General features: G+C 41.1%; 1 protein-coding gene across 23 annotated transcripts in view; it reads right to left on the reverse strand.

Annotated features, from left to right (window-relative positions):
- The window catches only part of LOC127442855 (NACHT, LRR and PYD domains-containing protein 3-like), a 39,087-nt gene extending 16,570 nt beyond the window's left edge, over nucleotides 1-22,517 (reverse strand). For 14 of the 23 annotated variants that reach the window (XR_007897533.1, XR_007897532.1, XM_051701115.1 and 11 more), the window contains exons 1-9: nucleotides 22,367-22,517; nucleotides 22,099-22,188; nucleotides 21,700-21,807; nucleotides 21,427-21,484; nucleotides 19,025-19,229; nucleotides 16,713-18,477; nucleotides 12,652-12,825; nucleotides 9,356-9,529; nucleotides 216-389 (exon numbers count right to left, since the gene is read on the reverse strand). Coding sequence is in view for 21 of the 23 variants with exons in the window: in XM_051701115.1 (XP_051557075.1) it covers nucleotides 216-389; nucleotides 9,356-9,529; nucleotides 12,652-12,825; nucleotides 16,713-18,477; nucleotides 19,025-19,229; nucleotides 21,427-21,484; nucleotides 21,700-21,807; nucleotides 22,099-22,188; nucleotides 22,367-22,395 (2,777 nt within the window). In the remaining 2 variants the exon portion in view is untranslated. Of the gene's footprint in view, nucleotides 1-215; nucleotides 390-9,355; nucleotides 9,530-12,651; nucleotides 12,826-16,712; nucleotides 18,478-19,024; nucleotides 19,230-21,124; nucleotides 21,204-21,426; nucleotides 21,485-21,699; nucleotides 21,808-22,098; nucleotides 22,189-22,366 lie in introns of those variants that run through there. The other 9 variants (XM_051701114.1, XM_051701110.1, XM_051701106.1 and 6 more) reach the window with 4 other exon arrangements.
- Nucleotides 22,518-22,561: the final 44 nt, after the last annotated feature.

The raw sequence follows: 22,561 nt of genomic DNA on the forward strand, positions 1-22,561 counted from the left end.
ACAGGATGACAAAGGGTGCATGACGTCATTGCCATGGTAACCAGGTATATTTCAGGGGATTTGCTGAAAGTCTAGAATGAAAGTTTCGTCAAATCAACGTGTGACACATCAAAATTTCTTCTCTTCTCTGCAAATGATCCCAAAGACAACAGCGAGATATTTAATGAAAAGAAAACAAATCAGTGAGTCTACCAGCCGAAACCGTATTTTCTTACTTTAGTTTCTCCAGATCACAGTTTGTATTCTTCAGTCCAGCAGAGAGCAGCTTCACTCCTGAATCCTGCAGTTCATTTTCATTCAGGTCCAGTTCTCTCAGACTTGAGGAGTTTGATCTGAGAACTGAGGCCAGTGCTGAACAACTTTCCTCTGTCAGATTACAGAGACTGAGACTGAGAGAGAAATGAGAAGATAACAGTGTGTTAAACTATAAGTTTTAGTGAAGACGTCTCAGTACAGCTGTCAGCATCACTCTGAAACTCACACCCCTCAGATAGAAACAAAACAAGAACAAATGGATGTGTACAAACTGTGTTCAATCTTCTACATGAATAATAATGTCACTTCTGTAAATTAGTTCATCAAGAAACATAAAACACTTTCAGCTAAACTGATGCAGGGTTTCTGCAGGTTTTATGAAGCTAAATTTAAGACTTTTTTAAGAGCAACTACAGAAAATGTAAAGAATCCATTGAACACAATACGTCAATATGTTCTGTAAATGTAAATGTCTAGAGAACACACAAAGAGTTATATTTATAGCAACACTTCAAAGTTTAAAAATGCAACTTTCGGAACATGTGATGCCATGCGAGAAGCAGACATGTGAATCACGAGCTCTGCGCACTTTGCTTGTTTTTAATTATTTTCATGTTATAATCCGGTGAGATTCGATACACCCAATTACATATTTGCTCTTTGAGGTAATCATGGCAAAGAAGTCAAAATCCTCAGACTCTGGAGACATTAAAAGACACTTACGTGCTCAAGCTGACACCCCCGAACAGGCCGCGAGCCAGAGACTCGATTTGGAAGGCAACGTCGGGAGAAGAAATTCAGTGTCAACTGTCCAACATCTCGGTGATGCTGACGAAGGTTGTTGCTGATTTGGAGGATCTCGCTGTAATACGTCGATCGATTACGGCGATGGAAACAAAATTCTCTGAGTTGGTCACAAGAGTGGCAGATGTTGAGAAACGGATTGATTATTAACAGAATTATCCGCAAATCCGCCCGCATCCAAAACAGACTTGGAACACATTTTGGAAAAACAGAAATATCTTGAAAATATGAGCCAAAGGAACAATATACGGATTGTTGGAATTCCTGAGCATGAAGTGGGCAGAGATATGGTGAAATACCTGGACGAGCTCTTCCTGAGTCTGCTTGACATAACAGGCCATAAACTGGAGATCGAGCGAGCTCACAGAGTCCCGGCTTGTGGATCTGCTGAGGGAGATAGGCCCCGAACAATCCTGGCCAAATTTCTGAGATCATCCGATAAAGATCTCGTGTTGCACCAGGCGAGGAGCAAAGGAAAGCTTTCTTGGAAGAATCACAATATTTTCTTGTTCCCGGACTTTGCGAATTCGACAAGAGAGAAACGCAATCAGTTCAAGGAACGTAAGAAACTTTTACATCAACGGAAGATCGCTTTTGCATTGATGTTTCTGGCCAAACTGAGAATAGAAACGAAGGATGTTCGCAAAGTATTTACATGTCCAAAACAGGCACTCTCCTTCATAAATACATTGGAGTGAGTAAGCCATTTTATGTTTTTTATATTAGTGGTTTGACTCGCTGAACATACACTCGATTGTCTGAGGAAGCTGGGTGCCATTTTTTGTTTATTTTTGCATTGGCTCCACCTAGCGGCTGGAGTTTGTTTTGTGGAATAACACTCCGTGAAGAAACTTTTGCATTGACGGAAGATCATTTTTACACTGAAGTTCCCGGCCAGATTGAGAATGGACACTATGGATAACCGCAAAATATCTACATGCTCACATAAATTACATCTTTTATAAAGTTGATGGGCTGAGTAAGTCATGATGTATTTTTTTATGCGGCCTCCGAGTGAGTTTGGCTCTTGATCATCCGAGGAACCGGGATGCCTGTTTTGTTTCTTTTTGTGCTGGTTCTGCCTAGCGGCTGGAGTTTGACTTGTGGAATAACACACCTTCGGGACAGTTGTGGATGAATCTGTTTGTTCCTTGTGCTTATGCCTCCTGTTGGCTGGAGTTTGTATTTTTAAGGGACATTAGAATTATTACATCATCTGCCGTACTCATAAACAGTCTGCTCACTGAACAATTGTTTGTGTGTCCGAGGAAACTGAACGGCTTTATATCAGCTGGATTTAAATTTGTGGAGGAACACACCTTCGAGATAGTTCTGTGAATGAATATACATGTTCTTTGTGTTTATTCTGCATGTTGGCTGGGGTCTGTTTTACAAAGTATTTTCTGTTATGTAATTTTGCCTCACAAAATTTGTATAGAAACACTGGACTTGAGCAATCCGATGGAAAAGTTGTCGCGGGGGATCTCGTAGGCGTACATGGACCTTTTGAGTTTAGAGGGATTGACGCCGGTTGGCACTGTCGTGCACGGGGTTAATGCGCACATTTTTCTTTTTTCTGTTTGTTTTTTCAGGGGGAAGTTCGGGGTAATGGGGAGTGTCTGTATAATCTTGCTTTTGACACAAATTTTTTTTTTTATTATATCAATATGTCAAATGTTAATATGAGTGGGTTATGGGGTGGACATGTTTTCTTTAGTGCTGGCTCAAGATAAGTAAACATCTACAATTCAAATGTCTTAAACAGAGTAAAGAGCTATTAGGAAGAGTCACTATTGTTTTAGGAGAAATTCAGGGGCAAAGGTTGATTTTGGCTAATATTTACGCACCTAACGCTGATGATCAGGGCTTTTTTATAGATCTTGAGGGGATGTTGCAAGCCGCTGGCACCCCTCATGATATAATATTGGGAGGAGACTTTAATTTTTTGATGGACTCAGTCCTTGATCATAGTGAAGCAAAAGTGTGCAAGCCCCCTAGTGCAACATTGACACTTCATTGTCTTGAGACTTGAACCCATCTGGTAGGGACTATAAATTATTTTCATCAGTCCATAAGATTTATTCTAGAATAGATTTTTTTTATATCCAAGTCCCTCATTTCATCTGTTGTTGATTGCTCAACTGGAAATATCTTAGTCACAGATCAAACCCTGGTGAGTTTAGAGGTGTTGCCACATACGGAGAAAAATAAATGATTTGGACAAGAGTGGCCAGAGTATTTAATTCTGACATTTATTTAAATGTTGCCTCAAGCATATGGCTGAACCCCAAATTATGTTTCAACAAGTCCCCTTTCTGCTGGTCAGAGTGGATTGTGAGGGGAGTTACTACACTCGGCGACCTGTATGAGAGTGGAATGTTGAGATCTTTTGAGAATTTGGGTCATCATTTTGGGATTCCCAGATCTCAGTTTTATAGGTATTTACAACTGCGCCACATGCTCTGTGCTGTTTTTGGGAGTAGCATACCCTCCTAAGGTTGCAGGTGCATTGGGAGAGGTGATTGCTGCTTTTGGAAAAGGTCATGAGGCAAGAGATTATTATATTGAGATTCTCTCAAGAGATTATGGGAGAAAGATTTGAATTTGGTATTGGAGGGTGAAGAGTGGATTAAGATTCTGAAAAATGTCAAGTCTGTATCTAGAGATGCAAGGGTGCTACATAGATTTTATTGGACCTCCTCTAGATTATATAGGCTTGGTCTTAAAGACACACCCACCTGCTGGCGATGCCAATCAGAAGTTGGAGACACTACCCATGTCTATTGGGGGTGTGTTTAGATCCAAGATTTTTGGTTAAAGGTTAAGAATTATTTGTGTGATGTTTTGAACGTTCAAATTTTGCTTTGTCCCAGACTCTGTATTTTGGGTGATGGGGTGGTCATGAATTTGGGGGATAATCACATAAAAAATTGGGTTCTGACCAGTCTCATGATCGGCAGTCAAGTAATTTTAAGGGGTTGGAAGTCAAGTGGAGCACCCTCTTTTTCGGAGTGGTGTGTGGAAATGGGGAGGGTAACTGCATTTGAGAAAGTGGTAAGTAGAAGGCTGGGGTTTCGTTTTTTAAAATTAGTTTTTTGGGGGGACTCTCAGGGAGGGGATGTGGAGAGTGTAGTTTAGTTTAATCATGTATGTTTATTATTATTTTATTTATTTATTTATTTATTTATTTGTATTTAATTTTTTTGGATTGTGTGTGTATGTGTTATTATGTGGGACCACAGGGGTGTTCATTGGGGGTCAGTGTGGGATTGTATTAGTGGGATTTAAATGTAAAATGTTGATTCTTCATATATGTGTTGAGTTCCCTATCTGTCACTCACTCGACGTTGTGTCGATGTAGTGACATTAGGGTCACTCTTGGGAGCCCGAGACACCTCTGGTCTTTGATAAAAGGCCAATGAAAATTGGCGAGTGGTATTTGCATACCACTCCTCCGGACATACGGGTACAAAAGGAGCTGGTATGCAACCATTCATTCAGATTTTCTCTTCAGAGCCGAACGGTCATGCTCACTGAGCTGAATTCCCACGAATGTTGGGAGGAGAATCTTTTGTTACCTTTGCATTTAATTGTGCTGCATGCCCAAGTGGCTGCATTACTCAAGAGTTCAGCAAGAGTGGTTTCCTTGTTCCCTGGGTCACATATCCGGTGTGCATGGCCGTCATCACGACCACCGTCCACCACTCTATTTGGCAGGTTTTGGTGCTCCAGCGGTGGTCTCCCCGCCCCTGAGCGCCCAGCTATGGCAAAAATCTGCCCCCGATGTGACAGTCTCCACGGGTCAAGAGGACAGGCCTCTTCCTCCCCCGTCCCAGGCTGTTCCGGGGGTGGTCACAAGGAGCCAGGTAAGTACTTCGATGTCCCTGAACTCAGCACGGCCACAACACGGTGTGGCACCTCAGGCTCCGCCCCGCCGTGAGGCCCCACCCGCCGGTACATCTGACGAGATTGTCCCTCCGGCCGAGATGAAGATGGGGTTTTACAGCCCCTACTTCATCATACCGGAAAAAGGCGGTGGGTTGTGGCCAATCTTGAACCTGCGAGTACTGAACCGGGCTTTACACAGACTCCCGTCCTAGATGCTGACGCAAAGACGCACTCTAGCGAGCGTTCGGCATCAAGATTGGTTCACGGTGGTAGACCTGAAGGACGTGTAATTCCACGTCTCGATTCTAACTCGAAACACACCCTTCCTGCGGTTTTAATTCGAGGGTCAAGCGTATCAGTACAAGGTCCTCCCTTTCGGTCTGCCCTTGTTCCCTCGTGTCTTCACAAAGGTCGCAGGCAGCCCTTGCCCCGCTAAGGGAAGTGGGCATTCGCATCCTCAACTATCGCGATGGTTGGATAATCCTAGCTCACTCTCGGGATGTGTTGTGTGCACACAGGTACCTGGTGCTCTCGCACCTCAGCCGACTAGGGCTTCGGGTCAACTGGGAAAAGAACAAGCTCCTCCCAGTTCAGAGCATCTCTTTTCTCGGTTTGGAGTTGGACTCAGTCTCATTGATGGCGCGCCTCACGAACAAGCATGCACAAGGCTCCTGGGGCATATGGCATCCTCAGCGGTGGCCACTCCGCTCGGGTTGATGCATATGAGACCGCTTCAGCACTGGCTTCAGACTCGAGTCCCGAGATGGGCACGGCGCCGCAGGACACATTGCGTCACACCGATCTGTCACCGTCTCTTCAGCCCTTGGACCGACCTCACGTTTCTACAGGCAGGCGTTCCCCTAAAGCAGGTCTCCAGGCACGTCATGGTCATGACAGATGCCTCCAAAATGGGCTGGGGCGCTGTTTGCAACGGGCACGCAGCTGCCGGCTTATGGACGGGCCCGTGGCTGCATTGGCACATTAACTGCCTCGAGTTGCTGGCAATCCTGCTCGCCCCGCGGAGGTTCCGGCCGTTGATCCAGGGCAAGCACGTGTTAGTTCAGACAGACGACACGGCAATGGTAGCATATGTCAACTGTCAAGGTGGTCTGCGCTCCCGTTGTATGTCACAACTCGCCCGCCATCTCCTTCTCTGGAGTCAGCAGCCCCTCAAGTCACTGTGAGCCACTCACATCCCACGCGACCTCAACACTGCAGCGGACGTGCTGTCATGGTAGGTTACCCTCAGGGGAGAGTGGAGACTCCACCCTCAGGTGGTCCAGCTGATCTGGAGTCAATTCAGACAGGCACAGGTAGACCTGTTCGCCTCCCAGGAATCCTCCCACTGCCCGCTCTGGTATGCCCTGACTGAGGCACCTCTCGGTATAGATGCGCTGGCACACAGCTGGCCCCCTGGACTGCGTAAATATGCGTTTCCCCCAGTGAGCCTACTTGCACAGACCCTGTGCAAGGTCAGGGAGGACGAGGAGCAGGTCATCCTGGTAGCACCCTACTGGCCCACCCAGACGTGGTTTTCGGACCTCAAGCTCCTCGCGACAGCCCCTCCTGGCGAATTCCCCTGAGGAAGGACCTTCTTTCTCAGGGACGGGGCACCATCTGGCACCCGCGACCAGACCTCTGGAATCTCCATGTCTGGCCCCTGGATGGGACGTGGAAGACCTAAGCGGTCTACCACCCGCAGTGGTAGACATGATCACTCAGGCTAGGGCCCCCTCTACGAGGCGCCTGTATGCCTTTAAGTGGCGTCTGTTCGCTAAGTGGTATTCTTCCTGATGGGAAGACCCCAGAGATGCGCAGTCGGATCGGTGCTTTCCTTCCTGCAGGAGAGGTGGGAAGGGCGGCTTTCCCCTTCCACCTTGAAGTTGTATGTAACCGCTATAGCGGCACACTATAGCAGCTCTTTGTCTGCTTTGGTGGACAGTGGAAAGGAAGCACCAAGCAGAGGATCGCCCACTGGCTCATTGACGCCATAATTATGGCATATCACGCCCAGGACGTGCCGCGCCCAGTAGGGCTACGAGCCCATTCTACCAGGGGTGTAGCGGCCTCCTGGGCCTTGGCCAGGGGCGCCTCTCTAACAGACATTTGCAGAGCAGCGGGCTGGGTAACACCCAACACCTTTGCGAAGTTCTACAACCTCTGGGTAGAACCGGTTTCATCCCGTGTAGTGGCACGCACAAGCAGGTAAGTCCGGGACAGCCGGCCGGGTATATCGCTTGCACATAGCGCCTTCCATCTCCCCTGTGCTGAAGACGTGCGCCGTTAACTCCCAGCAGTGTTCACAAACTGTTTTCCCTGGTTGACTTCCTCCGAGCCCTGTGGCAGTCAAGTTTTCAGAGAGACTCGCTGCCGGCCCATTACACGTGATAACTAAAGCTAACTGGGGTAGGTGCTCCGCATGTGGCGGTTCCCCGTAAGTAACCCCATGCGATGTATATCTTCTGCTAATTCGTTTCCCTGTTGGCAAACTGCATCTTCCTTGGGCAGAGGCCCCTCTGCCCCAGTCTCCATGCTTGTAGTAACTTCTCCCCCATTGGGTAGGACCTACCATAAGACTTCTCCACCTGACATACTTCCGACATAGAAGTTTACATGCTCTTGGTTTTTAATATGGTGTGCTTCTTTCTCGATAATCAATGACTGTTTGTGTAATAATTGTTCATGAGTCTCTGCTTTGTCCTGAGCAGTGAAGATGTCCACTTTTCTTAAGAAAACCCCCAACTACTGTACAATTATTTGATTTCTCAGCATCTTCTGCACATTTGAGTTCTTCAGTGGCTATATGATGAGATCCAGCTTTTGACACTTGGGACAATTGAGGGACTCATACACAACTATTACAAAAGGTGAAAACAATTACTGATGCTCAAGAAGGAACACAAGAAGATCCAAGGGGTGCAAACTTTTGAACAGGACGATTTGTGTAAATAAGAGTAAATTTTGTGTTATGTAGCTTTTGAAGGGCAGAACTACATAAAAAATATCATCTTTTATATCGTATATGCTATTTGTACACATTCTGAAAGGGGTGTGCAAACTTCTACACTTAACTATATAGGCTATATAGTTTGTGAAAATTTTTATTTTAGATTTAGTTTTTTCATGATTTAACCACATTTGAGCTTTTTTTTTTGCATGTAGTCTATTCTCTCCATATGATGTCATATTGCATGTGTAATTGTGAAATGACTTGTCATGTCTCGTACACATTTTAACACAAAATTCAAACATTGTAACCTAAAATTCAAAATACAACCCTCACATCTCAACATTTAAGTGCTTGTACTATGTAAAAAGTGCGGTGTATCTGTCTGAATGTGACATTGTGTGATTTATCTCAGTGCTCGTGGGGAAATGAACATTAACAATGACAGAAAAATACTCGCTTACATATTCACATTTGTATGAAGAAATGGATCGGCTTCTTTCAGCTCGTTGTTGAAAACTCATTTTTATTGGTGTATTTCTACTTGCACTGACTGACAGGACGACAAAGAGTGCATGATGTCATTGCCATGGTAACCAGGTACATTTCAATGGATTTGCTGAAAGACTAGAATAAATGTTTCATCAAATCAATGTGTGACGCATCAAAATTTCTACTCTTCTCTGCAAACGATCCCAAAGACAACAGCGAGAAGAACAATGAGGATATTTAATTAGAAAAGAATCAGTGAGTCTACCAGCTGTAACCGGGACAGAATTACACTGTCGGGACACACCTCCTATAAACGGGACGTCTGGTCACCCTACTTAAACGCATCGAGAAAACAATCCCTCATAACATTTAATGCCATGACCTCATGAATTTAAGACATGTTGCTCCAATTTAAGACCTGCGGAAATCCTGTAATGTCACAAAAAACAATGACTCATTATCAATCTGTATAATACTGAATCACTATAATATATTTATTTATAATTTTATATATAATAATATATTATTTTACATGTCTTTTAAAAATCAATTAATGCCTAATAAAAACAATAAAAGTCTAGTAGCAGCATAAATAAAGATTGCAGGAATAAAGAAAGCTACATACACCTTTTTGTGTTTGTTTGGAAATGGACAGTCCTCTCTGTATTGGATTATGTGCAATATCGCATCGAAAAGTGTACATTGATTATACACTATAAATCAGAGTGTGTTATGGGTAAAACAAAGCAGCACAAACTTCATCTGTAAATAATACTACAGTGTTCAAGACTGCACAGAAGAGAAAGTTCAACTAGATCAATTCATTTCAATTCTAAAATAAAAACTTCTTACTGTTACACTATGACAGACAGGATTGGAGAAGATGCTTCTCCTGAAATTCTCAAGTTGAATTTACATGATACAAACACAAACACACATCAAACTGTATTGATTTAAGTATTTTCTTACTTTAGTTTCTCCAGTTTACAGTTTGTATTCTTCAGTCCATCAGAGAGCAGCTTCACTCCTGAATCCTGCAGTTCATTGCCAGTCAGGTCCAGTTCTCTCAGACTTGAAGAGTTTGAACTGAGAACTGAGGCCAGTGCTGAACAACTTTCCTCTGTCAGTTTACAGCCACACAGACTGAGAGAGAAATGAGAAGATAACAGTGTGTTAAACTATAAGTTTTAGTGGAGACGTCTCAGTAAAGCTGTCAGCATCACTCTGAAACTCACACCCCTCAGATAGAAACAAAACAAGAACAAATGGATGTGTACAAACTGTGTTCAATCTTCTACATGAACAATAATGTCACTTCTGTAAATTAGTTCATCAAGAAACATAAAACACTTTCAGCTAAACTGATGCAGGGTTTCTGCAGGTTTTATGAAGCTAAATTTAAGACTTTTTTAAGAGCAACTACAGAAAATGTAAAGAATCAGTTGAACACAATACGTCAATATGTTCTGTAAATGTCTAGAGAACACACGAAGAGTCATATTTATAGCAACACTTCAAAGTTTAATACTTTGTCACATCGGGGGTCAGAGCTTGAATACCTCTGCTCCCAACCAGCAGAATGTGAAATAACTTTTCCCTTCAGATCAGACTCATTGTATGAGCTATATTCCTCTACAACACTGATGTGTCACTTACTGACAGATGAAGCAGCACATACCAGCACCTACTCTATACTGTTCAATTTCTCCATCTAATGTAAGCCGTGTGCCGCACAAATTACCACTAGTCTTCACTCCAAAATAACTTCAACAGGGTGACCAGATTTTTAAAGTCTCAAAACAGGCAGGACACTTGTGTGTGTTTGCGTGTGTGTGTGTGTCTGTGTGTGTGTGTGTGTATGTTTGTGTGTTTGTGTGTGTGTTTGTGTGAGTGTGCGTGTGTGTTTGAGCATTTGTGTGTGTTTGTGTGAGTGTGTGTGTTTGTGTGTGTGTGTGTGTGTGGGCAGGTTTAAGTGGTTTACAAGGACTTTTTTTTAGGTTACAAACTGGTAATTACAAGGGTATTATGCTATAAATGTGGTTTATGAGGACATTTCTAGTGTCCCCATAATTTTAATCGTTTAAAAAAAAACAAAAAACATACTAAACTATGTTTTTTGGAAAATGTAAAAATGCAGAAAGTTTTTTGTGCCGGTTAGGTTTAGGAGATAGAATCTATCGTTCTGTAACGTTGTTGGCTGCTGACAATGACAATGACGAAGACGTGAAGATGAAGAACCCAAGTGCAGTTTATTTTCAAACGTCAATCCAAAACCCTAACTATAAACGTGATTTAACAAAACAAAACATGAACATGGACTAAACTAGACTAGACTTGACTACAGCGTACCAAACACATTCATCACATTCAATACTTGACAACCACACAATGGAAACATGAGGGCTTAAATACAAGACATGGGAGAACATAAACCAATGAACAAACAGAACTGATAACAAGATAATTAAACAATAAACCAATGAAAACATGACACATGAACATGGAGGGAAAACAGAAATCACATGACAAGGGAAACAGGAACACATGACATGAACCAGGAACTAAAATTTCAAAATTTTAAAACGGAACTAAAAGTCCGTGGGAGGTGGAGCCATGAGAGGCTCGAGGGGTGGAGCCATGGAAGGCGGAGCCGTGAGAGGCTCGAGGGGTGGAGCCATGGAACATGGTGCCCGGAGAGTAGCCAAAGCCTCGAAGGGCCAGGGTGGAGCCGATGGCAGGGAGGACCAAGGTGGTGCTGGAGGCTCGGAGGAGCAAGGCGGAGCTGAGGGATCGGAAGACTGAGGTGGAGCCGGTGGGACTGAGGACCAAGGTGGAGCCGTAGGGAAGAGGTCCCCGGTGAAGCTGACAGATCGGAGGGACGAGGCGCAGCCAGAGGATCGGAGAGCCAAAGCGGAGCCAGGTGACTGACAGACCAAGGAGGAGCCAGAGGGACGAGGGACCCCGGCACAGCCGACAGGCTGAAGGACCGTAGTGGAGCCGAGGGAACGCCAAGCTGAGGCAATGTCGAGGGACCGACAGGCCAAGGCGAAGTCCAGGGCTCGGAGGGTCCAGGCGGGATCGGAGGGCCGAAAGTTCCCCTTGCCTGCTCAGGAGAACTAAGGGTGGGTATAAGGGTGGGAACCATCTCCAGGTCCCACTGCTCAGGTGTGGCTGTGACATGGCATGGAGCAGGCTGAGGCGTTGTGGTGACGTGGCATGGAGCAGGCTGAGGCGTTGTGGTGACGTGGCATGGAGCAGGCTGAGGCGTCGCTGTGACGTGACATGGAGCAGGCTGAGGCGTCGCTGTGACGTGGCATGGAGCAGGCTGAGGCGTCGCTGTGACGTGGCATGGAGCAGGCTGAGGCGTCACTGTGACGTGGCATGGAGCAGGCTGAGGCGTCACTGTGACGTGGAACTCTGGCTCGGCGGCGGCCATGACGTGGAACTCTGGCTCGGCGGCGGCCATGACGTGGAATTCTGGCTCGGCGGCGGCCATGACGTGGAACTCTGTCCACTTTTCTTAAGAAAACCCCCAACTACTGTACAATTATTTGGTTTCTCAGCATCTTCTGCACATCTGAGTTCTTCAGTGGCTATATGATGAGATCCAGCTTTTGACACTTGGGACAACTGAGGGACTCATACACAACTATTACAAAAGATACAAACAATTACTGATGCTCAAGAAGGAACACAAGAAGATCCAAGGGGTGCAAACTTTTGAACAGGATGATTTGTGTAAATAAGAGTACATTTTGTGTTATGTAGCTTTTGATGGGCAGAACTACATAAAAAAATATCATCTTTTGTATCTTATAGGCTATTTGTATACATTCTGAAAGGGGTGTGCAAACTTATAAAAACAATAAAAGTCTAGTTGCAGCATAAATAAAGATTGCAGGAATAAAGAAAGCTACAGACACTTTTTTGTGTTTGTTTGGAAATGGACAGTCCTCTCTGTATCGGATTATGTGCAATATCACATCGAAAAGTGTACATTGATTATACACTATAAATCAGAGTGTGTTATGGGTAAAACAAAGCAGCACAAACTTCATCTGTAAATAATACTACAGTGTTCAAGACTGCACAGAAGAGAAAGTTCAACTAGATCAATTCATTTCAATTCTAAAATAAAAACTTCTTACTGTTACACTATGACAGACAGGATTGGAGAAGATGCTTCTCCTGAAATTCTCAAGTTGAATTTACATGATACAAACACAAACACACATCAAACTGTATTGATTTAAGTATTTTCTTACTTTAGTTTCTCCAGATTACAGTTTGTATTCTTCAGTCCAGCAGAGAGCAGCTTCACTCCTGAATCCAGCAGTTTATTGAGAGTCAGGTTCAGTTCTCTCAGACTTGAGGAGTTTGAACTGAGAACTGAGGCCAGTGCTGAACAACTTTCCTCTGTCAGTTTACACCAACACAGACTGAGAGAGAAATTACAAGATTACAGTGTGTTAAACTATAAGTTTTAGTGAAAGCGTCTTATGCAGCGGCAGATTATGACTAGTGAGGGCCCCGGGGCCAATTTTCTTTTAGGGCCCCCCGATCCAATTATCTTTCAAAGTTGAGATCTACACAGTCAGTTTTCATTGATTTAAGTTTCTTTTAATATTCGTTCTGTTTTTTTTAGTCAGATTAACTCAACTGAACTCAATTGAAACACGTTTGCTGAACAGCCCCTGTTCTTAAAGAGACTCAAATGGCGGAACGTGGTCCATGTCCGGACCCAGCAAAGGATCAATATGGACCGAACAGCACCAAACTTAACGATATCGAAGTCAATAAATTAATTTCAGACAGCTTTCAAACACGATTGACGGCACCGTTTACCAAGTGCAGCACAGCCTCTCTGGGTAGCAGTGATGGGTCATTTTTGAACAAATCTTTTATGTGACTCAGAAGAACGAGTAGTCTCAGAAAGTGATTCATTTATTTTGTGTTGGCCACGCATGCGCATTGCACAACCCCCATTCGTTTGTTACGTGAAAACCGCATAGGCGCTGTACAGGAAACAGAAATGATTAGTTCACCTCTCGAGTCATTCGTTCTTTTGTCACGTGACAGCTATATACGCTATGCACTCATGAAAGGGCCTTTTGTGAAATAATTAACTTTCTTACTTTTGTTTGGAAAAATCTTTCGAATGGTGTCCCCTTCCCGAAGTGCCTTTCAAGGGCGCATAAATGCAGTTTGGAAAAAAGCCCAGCTGTCTCTATTAGTGGTGAAGAAACACAAGCCCAGGCGGCATCCTATCCAAGTGCATTTATGCATATTAATCTCGTGACGAGATCCGCATCCTATTCAATCACGTGAATTTATGCAAATTAGTCTTGTGACGAGATCTGTGTCCTATCCAATTGCGTGCATTTGGCCCAGTGTTGCCAGATTGGGTGGGCTGCTTTGGAATGATTTTGCCAGGTTTTTAAAATGATAACATTAAGAATTTCCATTGCCCATGCAACTAAAATAAAGAAAACATCTCCACACACAATCATTCAATCAAATAGCCAGAACACTGATTGACAGAAAATGTGTTTAATCCTTTTCAGAGGAGCTACGAGTTGGCACACCCACCAGTGAGTTCTGAATGTGTGCGATCTGCAGGTGTTGCTCGTTAATTTTGTGATAGAAATGGGTAAATGGAAAGGTTTTTGACAATTACGTTTTTCCGTCTAAAATTGTCTTTATTATGATCAGCATGTTTAAAGTCTTTCACAGATTATTTTTGTGAAAATGAATCAAAGATGTCATCATCTCTGGCATTCATGGCAAGGAAAAACAACCAGAAATGTGATATTACTAACAGTATAGTGGAGTTTTCATGAGAATGTTTCCATTATTTGATTTTTATATTCCATTTATAGTCCTACTTTAGCTAACAGTATTTTAATCTTTACTATTGTGATGGACATTGTTTGTTGTTGGTAGATTTTCATTTTAAAGAAAATATAAAAATGCTCCATTCAGAATTTTATATTTAACTTCTTGAAATATTTAAATCTTTTGGTAGAATATTTCCCAAACCCCACTGGCTTTGTCTCTGGGGCCCCAATGTCATAATCCTTGCCTAATTGTGAAGAGACCATTTTTACTTCTATTACAAAGTACTATTGCTGCCAACTTGTACATTTATAATAACTATTTCATAAAATTGATTAAGCATTTCTTATGTCATTTCATAGCTACAGTATGTAAATTATTGTCCGGATCTTTGCTGGGAAGGAAATGTAGAGACTGGACCTCTTGGAACTTTATTTGAATACCTCTGTTATACATAATGTAAACGCAGTGTAAATACTACAAATTATGCATACAAAAAACAAGAATGTAACTATATGTGTAATAAATGTGTAAACATGCATATATTTAAAAGGGCAATGATACATTATGACATATTTTAACTTCTTCAAACACTTTAATATAAAGAATTTAACAAATAGACTCCTACAGCATGTACATTTGGGGTTTGGTGAAACTTGGCAAAGAGTTCAGACAGTTCTGGCTTGCGCTGCTATATATTTTCTAACTCATCTGAATGATGGGGTGCGTTCCATTCAGAAGTGATCATCCCTATTTCCTTTAAAGACTTTACCCTCCATTGTGAGAGCTTCGAAGGGCTAAAAGGTTTGGGGCTCAAAAATAGTGGTCATTTGGTCATTTTATTTTAAATTCTGTTTGCAATGACCCTACAGCTTGGCTTTTATTCTCCCATCGAAAAGCCCTGTGAAGGCATCATGTAAGCCAAAATCCCCTAGAGTAGATTATATTAACTGAATTTTTAAATGATCTGAGAGTCTGTTTTTGACTGTTCATGATTTCAAACTTCAGCGGTCAAAACTTTTACCCAAGTACTTTAATCTGCTTTAAGATGCTCTCATTCTTTCTTTTTACTTTCTTTCTTTCTCTTACAGTAAGACTTGGAAAAATGTCTAACTTCAAGCATTTAAAACTATTTAAACTTTCAGACAAGGTTTTGTTAAACCAACATTATAGTCTGTCTCAACAAACTTTACATTTCTAGGTCAGTACCTTTGTACTGCACAAAATAAAATATCAATATCTTCTTTTTCCCAGTTATGTTTTGTAATACTGGGGAGAAATTCAGTTATAGCAATGTATAGTATAATAAATGTATTTGTTCAACAGCACTTTTCAAACAAAGCATAAAGCAACTCATCTATAAAGCCTATATGAAATAATTAAATTCAAATGTCACATTTTTAAAGAGTGGCTAAAAAAAAAAAATCAATTAGAAATATAAAGGCAAAAGAGTCCAATAAGCAGGCTGGGGGCCCTCATAGTCACAGGGCCCTATTGAGGGGGCCTTGTATAAATTGACAGCTGTGGGGGCCACATATTCAAGCATATATAAACATTTGTTTTCAAAGCTGATGGGCTGCCAGACCTTGCAGCCCAGGGGCCCAGTAGTCAAAGAAAGATAAAACACTTTCAAATAAATTAATGGCACAAAAAACAATGACTCATCATCAATCTATATAATATTGGCTCTGTCACAAAGGCAGCATGAAAGTAACGGTTTGTGAATTTAGAGAGTTCCTGATTCAGCGGTGTCTTTGTCGTGTTTATTAAGAACAGTGTGCGTCCATTTGAGAAAAGTGAGTTTAATCTTGTTCTCTGTTTGTTTAAACTCAGTTTGACATGTTTATATCCAAGAATAGTTGAGAATTATGTTCATAAACCTTATTGGGAAATATGCTGAGTCATACACATTCAGTATTCAGAAGTGATTGAGGATATCACAAATTATTATTGAATGTAATCTGTTATATCTAAATGATGTTCTTTGTATGATTAATCATGAATACGGCGATTTATTGTGTATAAAAATCTGTTTGTATTGTCATATTGAGTTTGGCATTATGTTAAACTTTATTCATGCTGTGTTTACTTACATGTAACATTATTATTGTTCTATGTTTATTTGCAGCTACACAACACTGAGCCTTTACCACCTTAAACACTGATTAATAACAGATTGAATCTGTGTCTCTCTTTGCTTCCTACACACACTTCAAAAGGGACAGTTTGTAGTCTAACTAACATAAAACACAGTAAAAAGTGGAAACCAGAAATTGTTCCCTTACCCTTCAAAATTGCACTCATGACCCAATGTTATCAGGCTGATGCAATCACATTAAATATTATTTTTGCCTTGAATAAAAAAAGTTTATTCATATTACCACATGAAGTACATTTTAGGTGACCTGACAAAACATTTTTATAGAGTGTGTTTCTAAATTAATCCCTGCTATTTTATTTAGTTACATTAAAATAAAACTAAATTACTCACTCAGCTTTCCTGGATGCTTTGATCACTGGCAGCAGCCTCAAAAGACATTCATCTGATGGACCATATTCCCTCAGATTAAACTCATCCAGCTTCTCTTCTGAGTTCAGCAACACAAACACCAGAGCTGACCACTGAGCAGGGGAGAGACTGACTCCATTGCGACGACTTAAATCTATTCCAGAGTATAGGCTATGAGTTTTGTCGTCTCTTCTGTTCAGGTATGTTTGTACTTCCTGCACTAGAGAATGATCATTCAGTTCATTCAGACAGTGAAACAAATTGATGGATTTCTCTGGAGAGGGATTCTCCCTGATCTTCATCTTAATGTACTCAACTATTTCCTGTTTGCTGTCAGAGCTGCTTCCTGTCTGTGTTAGTAGGTCTCGTAAGATTGTCTGATTGGACTCCAGTGAGAGACCCAGAAGGAATCGGAGGAAAAGGTCCAGGTGTCCGTTCTCACTCTGTAAGGCCTTGTCCACTTCACTCTTCAGGAAATCACTCATTCTTGACTTGTTGTTCAGAAACTTGAAAAAAGCAGCGAGAAACTCCTGAATGCTCAGATGCACAAAGCTGAACACCTTCTCCAGGTACAGTCCAACCTCTTCTCTGAAGATTTGGGTACAAACTCCTGAGTACACTGATGCTTCTCTGACATCAATGCCACACTCTCTCAGGTCCTCCTCATAGAAGATCAGGTTCCTTTTTTCCAGCTGTTGAAAAGCCAGCTTTCCCAGTGACAGAATACTCTTTCTAGCATGCTGAAGATCCACCTCACATTTCCCATCATACTTGTGTGTCTTCAGTTTGGTCTGAAAGATCAGGAAGTGTGTGAACATTTGAGTGAGAGTTTTGGGGATCTCTGGACTATCTGCTTCACACAACATTCTCTTAAGAACAGTGGCTGAAATCCAGCAGAAGACTGGTATGTGACACATGATGTACAGGCTTCTTGATGATTTCATGTGTGTGATGATTCTATTGGCCAAACTTTCATCATTTATTCTCTTCCTGAAATACTCATCCTTCTGACGGTCATTGAACCCTCGTACATCTGTGAGCTGGTCAACACACTCAGGAGGAATCTGATTGGCTGCTGCTGGTCGAGAGGTGATCCAGATCAGAGTAGAAGGAAGCAGATTCCCCTTGATGATGTTGGTCAGCAGCACATCCACTGAGGCTGATTCTGTTACATCAGAGAGAATATCATTGTTCTGGAAATCTAGAGGAAGTCGACATTCATCCAGACCATCAAAGATAAACACAACTTTGTATTTATTAAAGTCTGTTGATTTCAGTTCTTTTGTATTTGTGAAAAACTGATTAAGAAGTTCCATCAGACTGATATTTTTCTGCTTCATCAAATTGAGCTCTCTGAAAGGAAGTGGAAATATAAAGTGAACATCCTGATTTGCTTTTCCTTCAGCCCAGTCCAGAATGAACTTCTGCACAGAGACTGTTTTTCCAATTCCTGCAACTCCTTTAGTCAGCACAGTTCTGATGGGCTTGATTTGTCCAGGTAAGGCTTTAAAGATGTCATTGCATTTGATTGGTGTTTCATGTGTCTCTGGTCTCCTGGATGATGTCTCAATCTGTCTCACCTCATGTTCATTATTGACCTCTCCACTCCCTCCCTCTGTGATGTACAGCTCTGTGTAGATCTCATTCAGAAGTGTTGAGCTTCCTTGATTTGACATTCCTTCATTAATTCTCTGGAATTCCTCCTTTAGTCTGGATTTGTGTTTTTTCACACAAAAAGGAGAAACTTCTGATGAGCAAAGGAAAAGAAATGCAAATTTAAATGTATGTTATTTATGTCACAAATAATAACTGATCATCATGAAAAATTCTTAATTCCATACAAGTATCCAACAGAAATATTCATTTAGTGCAATAGGATGATATGCCCCTTTTACTGTAAATGCAATGCCTTACATTAATCTGTTTATATATTTATATATAGATGTGATATATAGATATTATTATATATTTATATATAGATGTGTAAACTGTGTTATGTGTAAATCAGATGTTTATTGTAATTGTCATACTGCTATGTTGCTTGGAACTGCACCCAAGGCTTTCACCCACTGTTGCACTTGTGTATATGGTTGAGTGACAATAAAGGGATTTTATTTGATCTGATTGATTTGTATTTAATTTGCCTTAAAATTACTTCTGATCACCAAGGGACAATATGAAAAAAATCCTTAATGATGTAAAATGAGTTTTCACAAATAATGAGTAAATGCAGACACTGTGTGTTTCCTCTGGTGGTAAAGTGATGCAATAGTCACATGACTGCGAGCTCTTACTGGTCTGTAGAGTGTTAGCGAGGTCTGTCTGATTCATCTTCCTCAGGACGTCCAGTGTGATCTTCAGAAGCCCCTCTCTGACACTGCTCTGATCTTCATCCTCCTCCTCCTCTCTCTCAGAGCATGCTGGGGAATCTGGGCTCAGTAGTCTCTTGAAGTTCTTCAGCTCTTTCTTCATCAGAGAGATGATTTTGTGCTGAAGTTCCTGAAATCAGTGAAGATTCAAACAATGATGCTCCATTCAGTAACAAAGAGACTGAACTGAAGGATCAGAGGACAAGAGTCACCACTGACTTTATTTATTATGGAACCCCGAAACCGCACTGTGAAAACAAAACACTAGGTGAAAATATTTTTTTAGGTGTCTTAGTGCCTTTCTGAGTGTTTTGTGCTGTTTTTCTCTCTTTTAAAAAGTTCTGTTTTCTCTCAAAAAAGTATTCTCATTAACATATGCTTGATAGACGTCTTTGACCATTGCAAGGTGTCTCGCTGTTTTTTCATTGTGGTGTTTAAAGGGATGACTCGTGTTACCGTTGCCCAAATCAATGAACTCTTGGAGTGAAGCCAGCTTCAACAGTCACATATCACCATGTCAAGTTAAAGGAAGCTGCTTGAAGAAACGGTGTACGCTTTGTGTTCAAACAACATCCGGATTTTAAGAAGCACATCAAAACCAAAGTGCAATAAAAATAATTCAAAAATAACTACACTTGACAACAAATGCCATATGAAACATACTGTATATAACCTGAGGTATATTCATTTAATTGTGGGATTTCATGTATTAGTAGACTGTCAAACAGTATATACATTTCTTTCCTTGATTAAGATTTGCAAAACATCATTGTTAGACTATTATACAACTATACACTGGCGGCCAAAAGTTTGGAATAATGTAAATATGTTGCTGTTTCTGAAGGAAATTGGTACTTTAATTCACCAAATTGGTCAGGACATTACTGATGTAAAAAAACAGCACCATCACTATTTGAAAAAAGTTATTTTTGATCAAATCTAGACAGGCCCCATTTCCAGTAGTCATCACTCCAACACCTTATCCTTGAGTAATCATGCTAAATGGCTAATTTGGTACTAGCAAATCACTTGCCATTACATCAAACACTGCTGAAAGCTATTTGGTTCATTAAATGAAGCTTAACATTGTCTTTGTGTTTGTTTTTGAGTTGCCACAGGACACAATAGACTGGGCAAGGTCAATATTAGGTCAAAAATGGCAAAAAAGAAACAGCTTTCTCTAGAAACTCATCAGTCAATCATTGTTTTGAGGAATGAAGGCTATACAATGCTTGAAATTGCCAAAAAACTGAAGATTTCATACAAAGGTGTTCACTACAGTTTTCAAAGACAAAGGACAACTGGCTCTAACAAGGACAGAAAGAGATGTGGAAGGCCAGATGTACAACTAAACAAGAGGATAAGTACATCAGAGTCTCTAGTTTGAGAAATAGATGCCTCACATGTCCTCAGCTGATAGCTTCATTGAATTCTACCTGCTCAACACCAGTTTCATGTACAACAGTAAAGAGAAGACTCAGGGGTGCAGGCCTTATGGGAAGAATTGCAAAGAAAAAGCCACTTTTGAAACAGAAAAACAAAAAGAAAAGGTTAGAGTGGGCAAAGAAACAGACACTGGACAACAGATAATTGGAAAAGACTGTTATGGATCTTAAACCCATTGAGCTTTTGTGGGATCAGCTAGACTGTAAGGTGCGTGAGAAGTGCCTGACAAGACCGCCAAATCTATGGTAAGTGCTACAGGAAGCGTGGGGTGAAATGTCACCTGAGTATGCCAAGGATCTGCAAAGCTGTTATTGCTGCACATGGAGGATTTTTAAGAAGTTTAAGAAGTTCTGAACAGTTTTTTTCAAATTGTAATAGTAATTTTTCACATTATTAATGTCCTGACTATACTTTGTGATCAGTTGAATGCCACTTTGGTGAATAAAAGTACCAATTTCTTTCCATAAGAGCAAAATCTGAATATTATTCCAAACGTTTGGCTGCCAGTGTAAATCAACAGATCAAGTATCACAGATGTCATCTGTCACCTTGTAAGCTTTCATAAGATTTCATACTTACTGATAGTGGCACCTGGTGACCGAGGTTTGTACTGCATGCTAATTGTTAGCTAGCAAGCAACAATTAGCTCATATTGCCTCTTGAGGAGACAGAAAAAAAAAATTTGAGAGAAAAAAATTTAGACAGAAAAAAAATATTTATAGGACATAGGTTCAGAAAGGCACTAAGACAAAAAAAGAACAATAATTCACCTAGTGAATTTTTTTTAACTGTGCGGTTCAGGGCTTCTGTAATTTCTGATTTAGTGCCTGAAAACTAATAAACATCACTGGATGATCACACACACAAACACACACACTTACCTGGAAAACAGAATCAATGTGCTTCTGTTTGAAGGAATGTGATCCATCCGTTTTGTTACTGTGATTAATCAAACATTGAAATATCTTGTAAATACACATTTAAACAGTAAACACACACGAGTAAACACATGTATAAATGTGTGTATTTGTCAGTAAAGTACAGCACACTGTGTACAGGTGAATATGAGCACATCAGCAGCACAGACTCCTCCAGATCAAAGAATACAGACTGATGAAGTGATTTACTCCACTAAACCATCAGACTGTCCTCACCTCACATCAGCACAACAACCTCCTGAACTGAATTTAAGTGGATGATTCATTGATGCATCACTCTTCATGGACACACAGCTGGATTCAGGAGATTCTCCATGACTCAAACTAAAACACAACAACAATTAAATACTCTTTGTCAATGTTATCCCTAAATCTTCTGCAGTCGAGAAGTCTCTATATAGTTTACAGATAAACGTAATACATCCCATAATATCTAATACTATATTATGACTGTTCGTGTTAGTTATACTAACATTTTAAGTGAACCTCGAGGGAAATAATAAAGTAAAAATGCATGACATGACCCCTTCAGCAGTGATTCAGACTGAATCAGAAAGCACACTGATGTCCATTTACTTCTGCTAAATATAAAACAAACTCTTAAAATTCTCTCACCTTTTCATTGTCTTTGTGTCACTTTCTCTCAAGAGCCTCTTCCTGGAGGCCATGACACATTTAAAATGTTGATTTATACCTGCAAAAGAACTGAACACACACATACTGTCTATTCAGATATAAGCAGTAAAAGTCTCAGTATTTGTTTTATTCACTGTATCTGATTGTTCTGTCTGGAGTTCATGTGTTCATCAAATCATTTCAGAGAATTAATGTTGTCTTGTGAGTGAAATTTGATCTCAGTGTTTTACAGCAGCTCAGTACTCACCTGTTGATGTTCACTTCACTACTGACCATCACCTACAATATACTTCACAATGCATTGATTTATTGTTTCAGACACTTCAGAGGAGTAGAAGTTGTGATATATGTTGAATAGCTCTTTCTCTGTGTAATATCTGCAGTCGTCACAAAATGGATCCTGATTTAACTTTCACTTTCACTTGAGGAGGAAGTCTGAAAA

This window comes from Myxocyprinus asiaticus, chromosome 6 (assembly GCF_019703515.2).
Source record: "Myxocyprinus asiaticus isolate MX2 ecotype Aquarium Trade chromosome 6, UBuf_Myxa_2, whole genome shotgun sequence".
Classification (NCBI taxonomy): Eukaryota; Metazoa; Chordata; class Actinopteri; order Cypriniformes; family Catostomidae; genus Myxocyprinus; species Myxocyprinus asiaticus.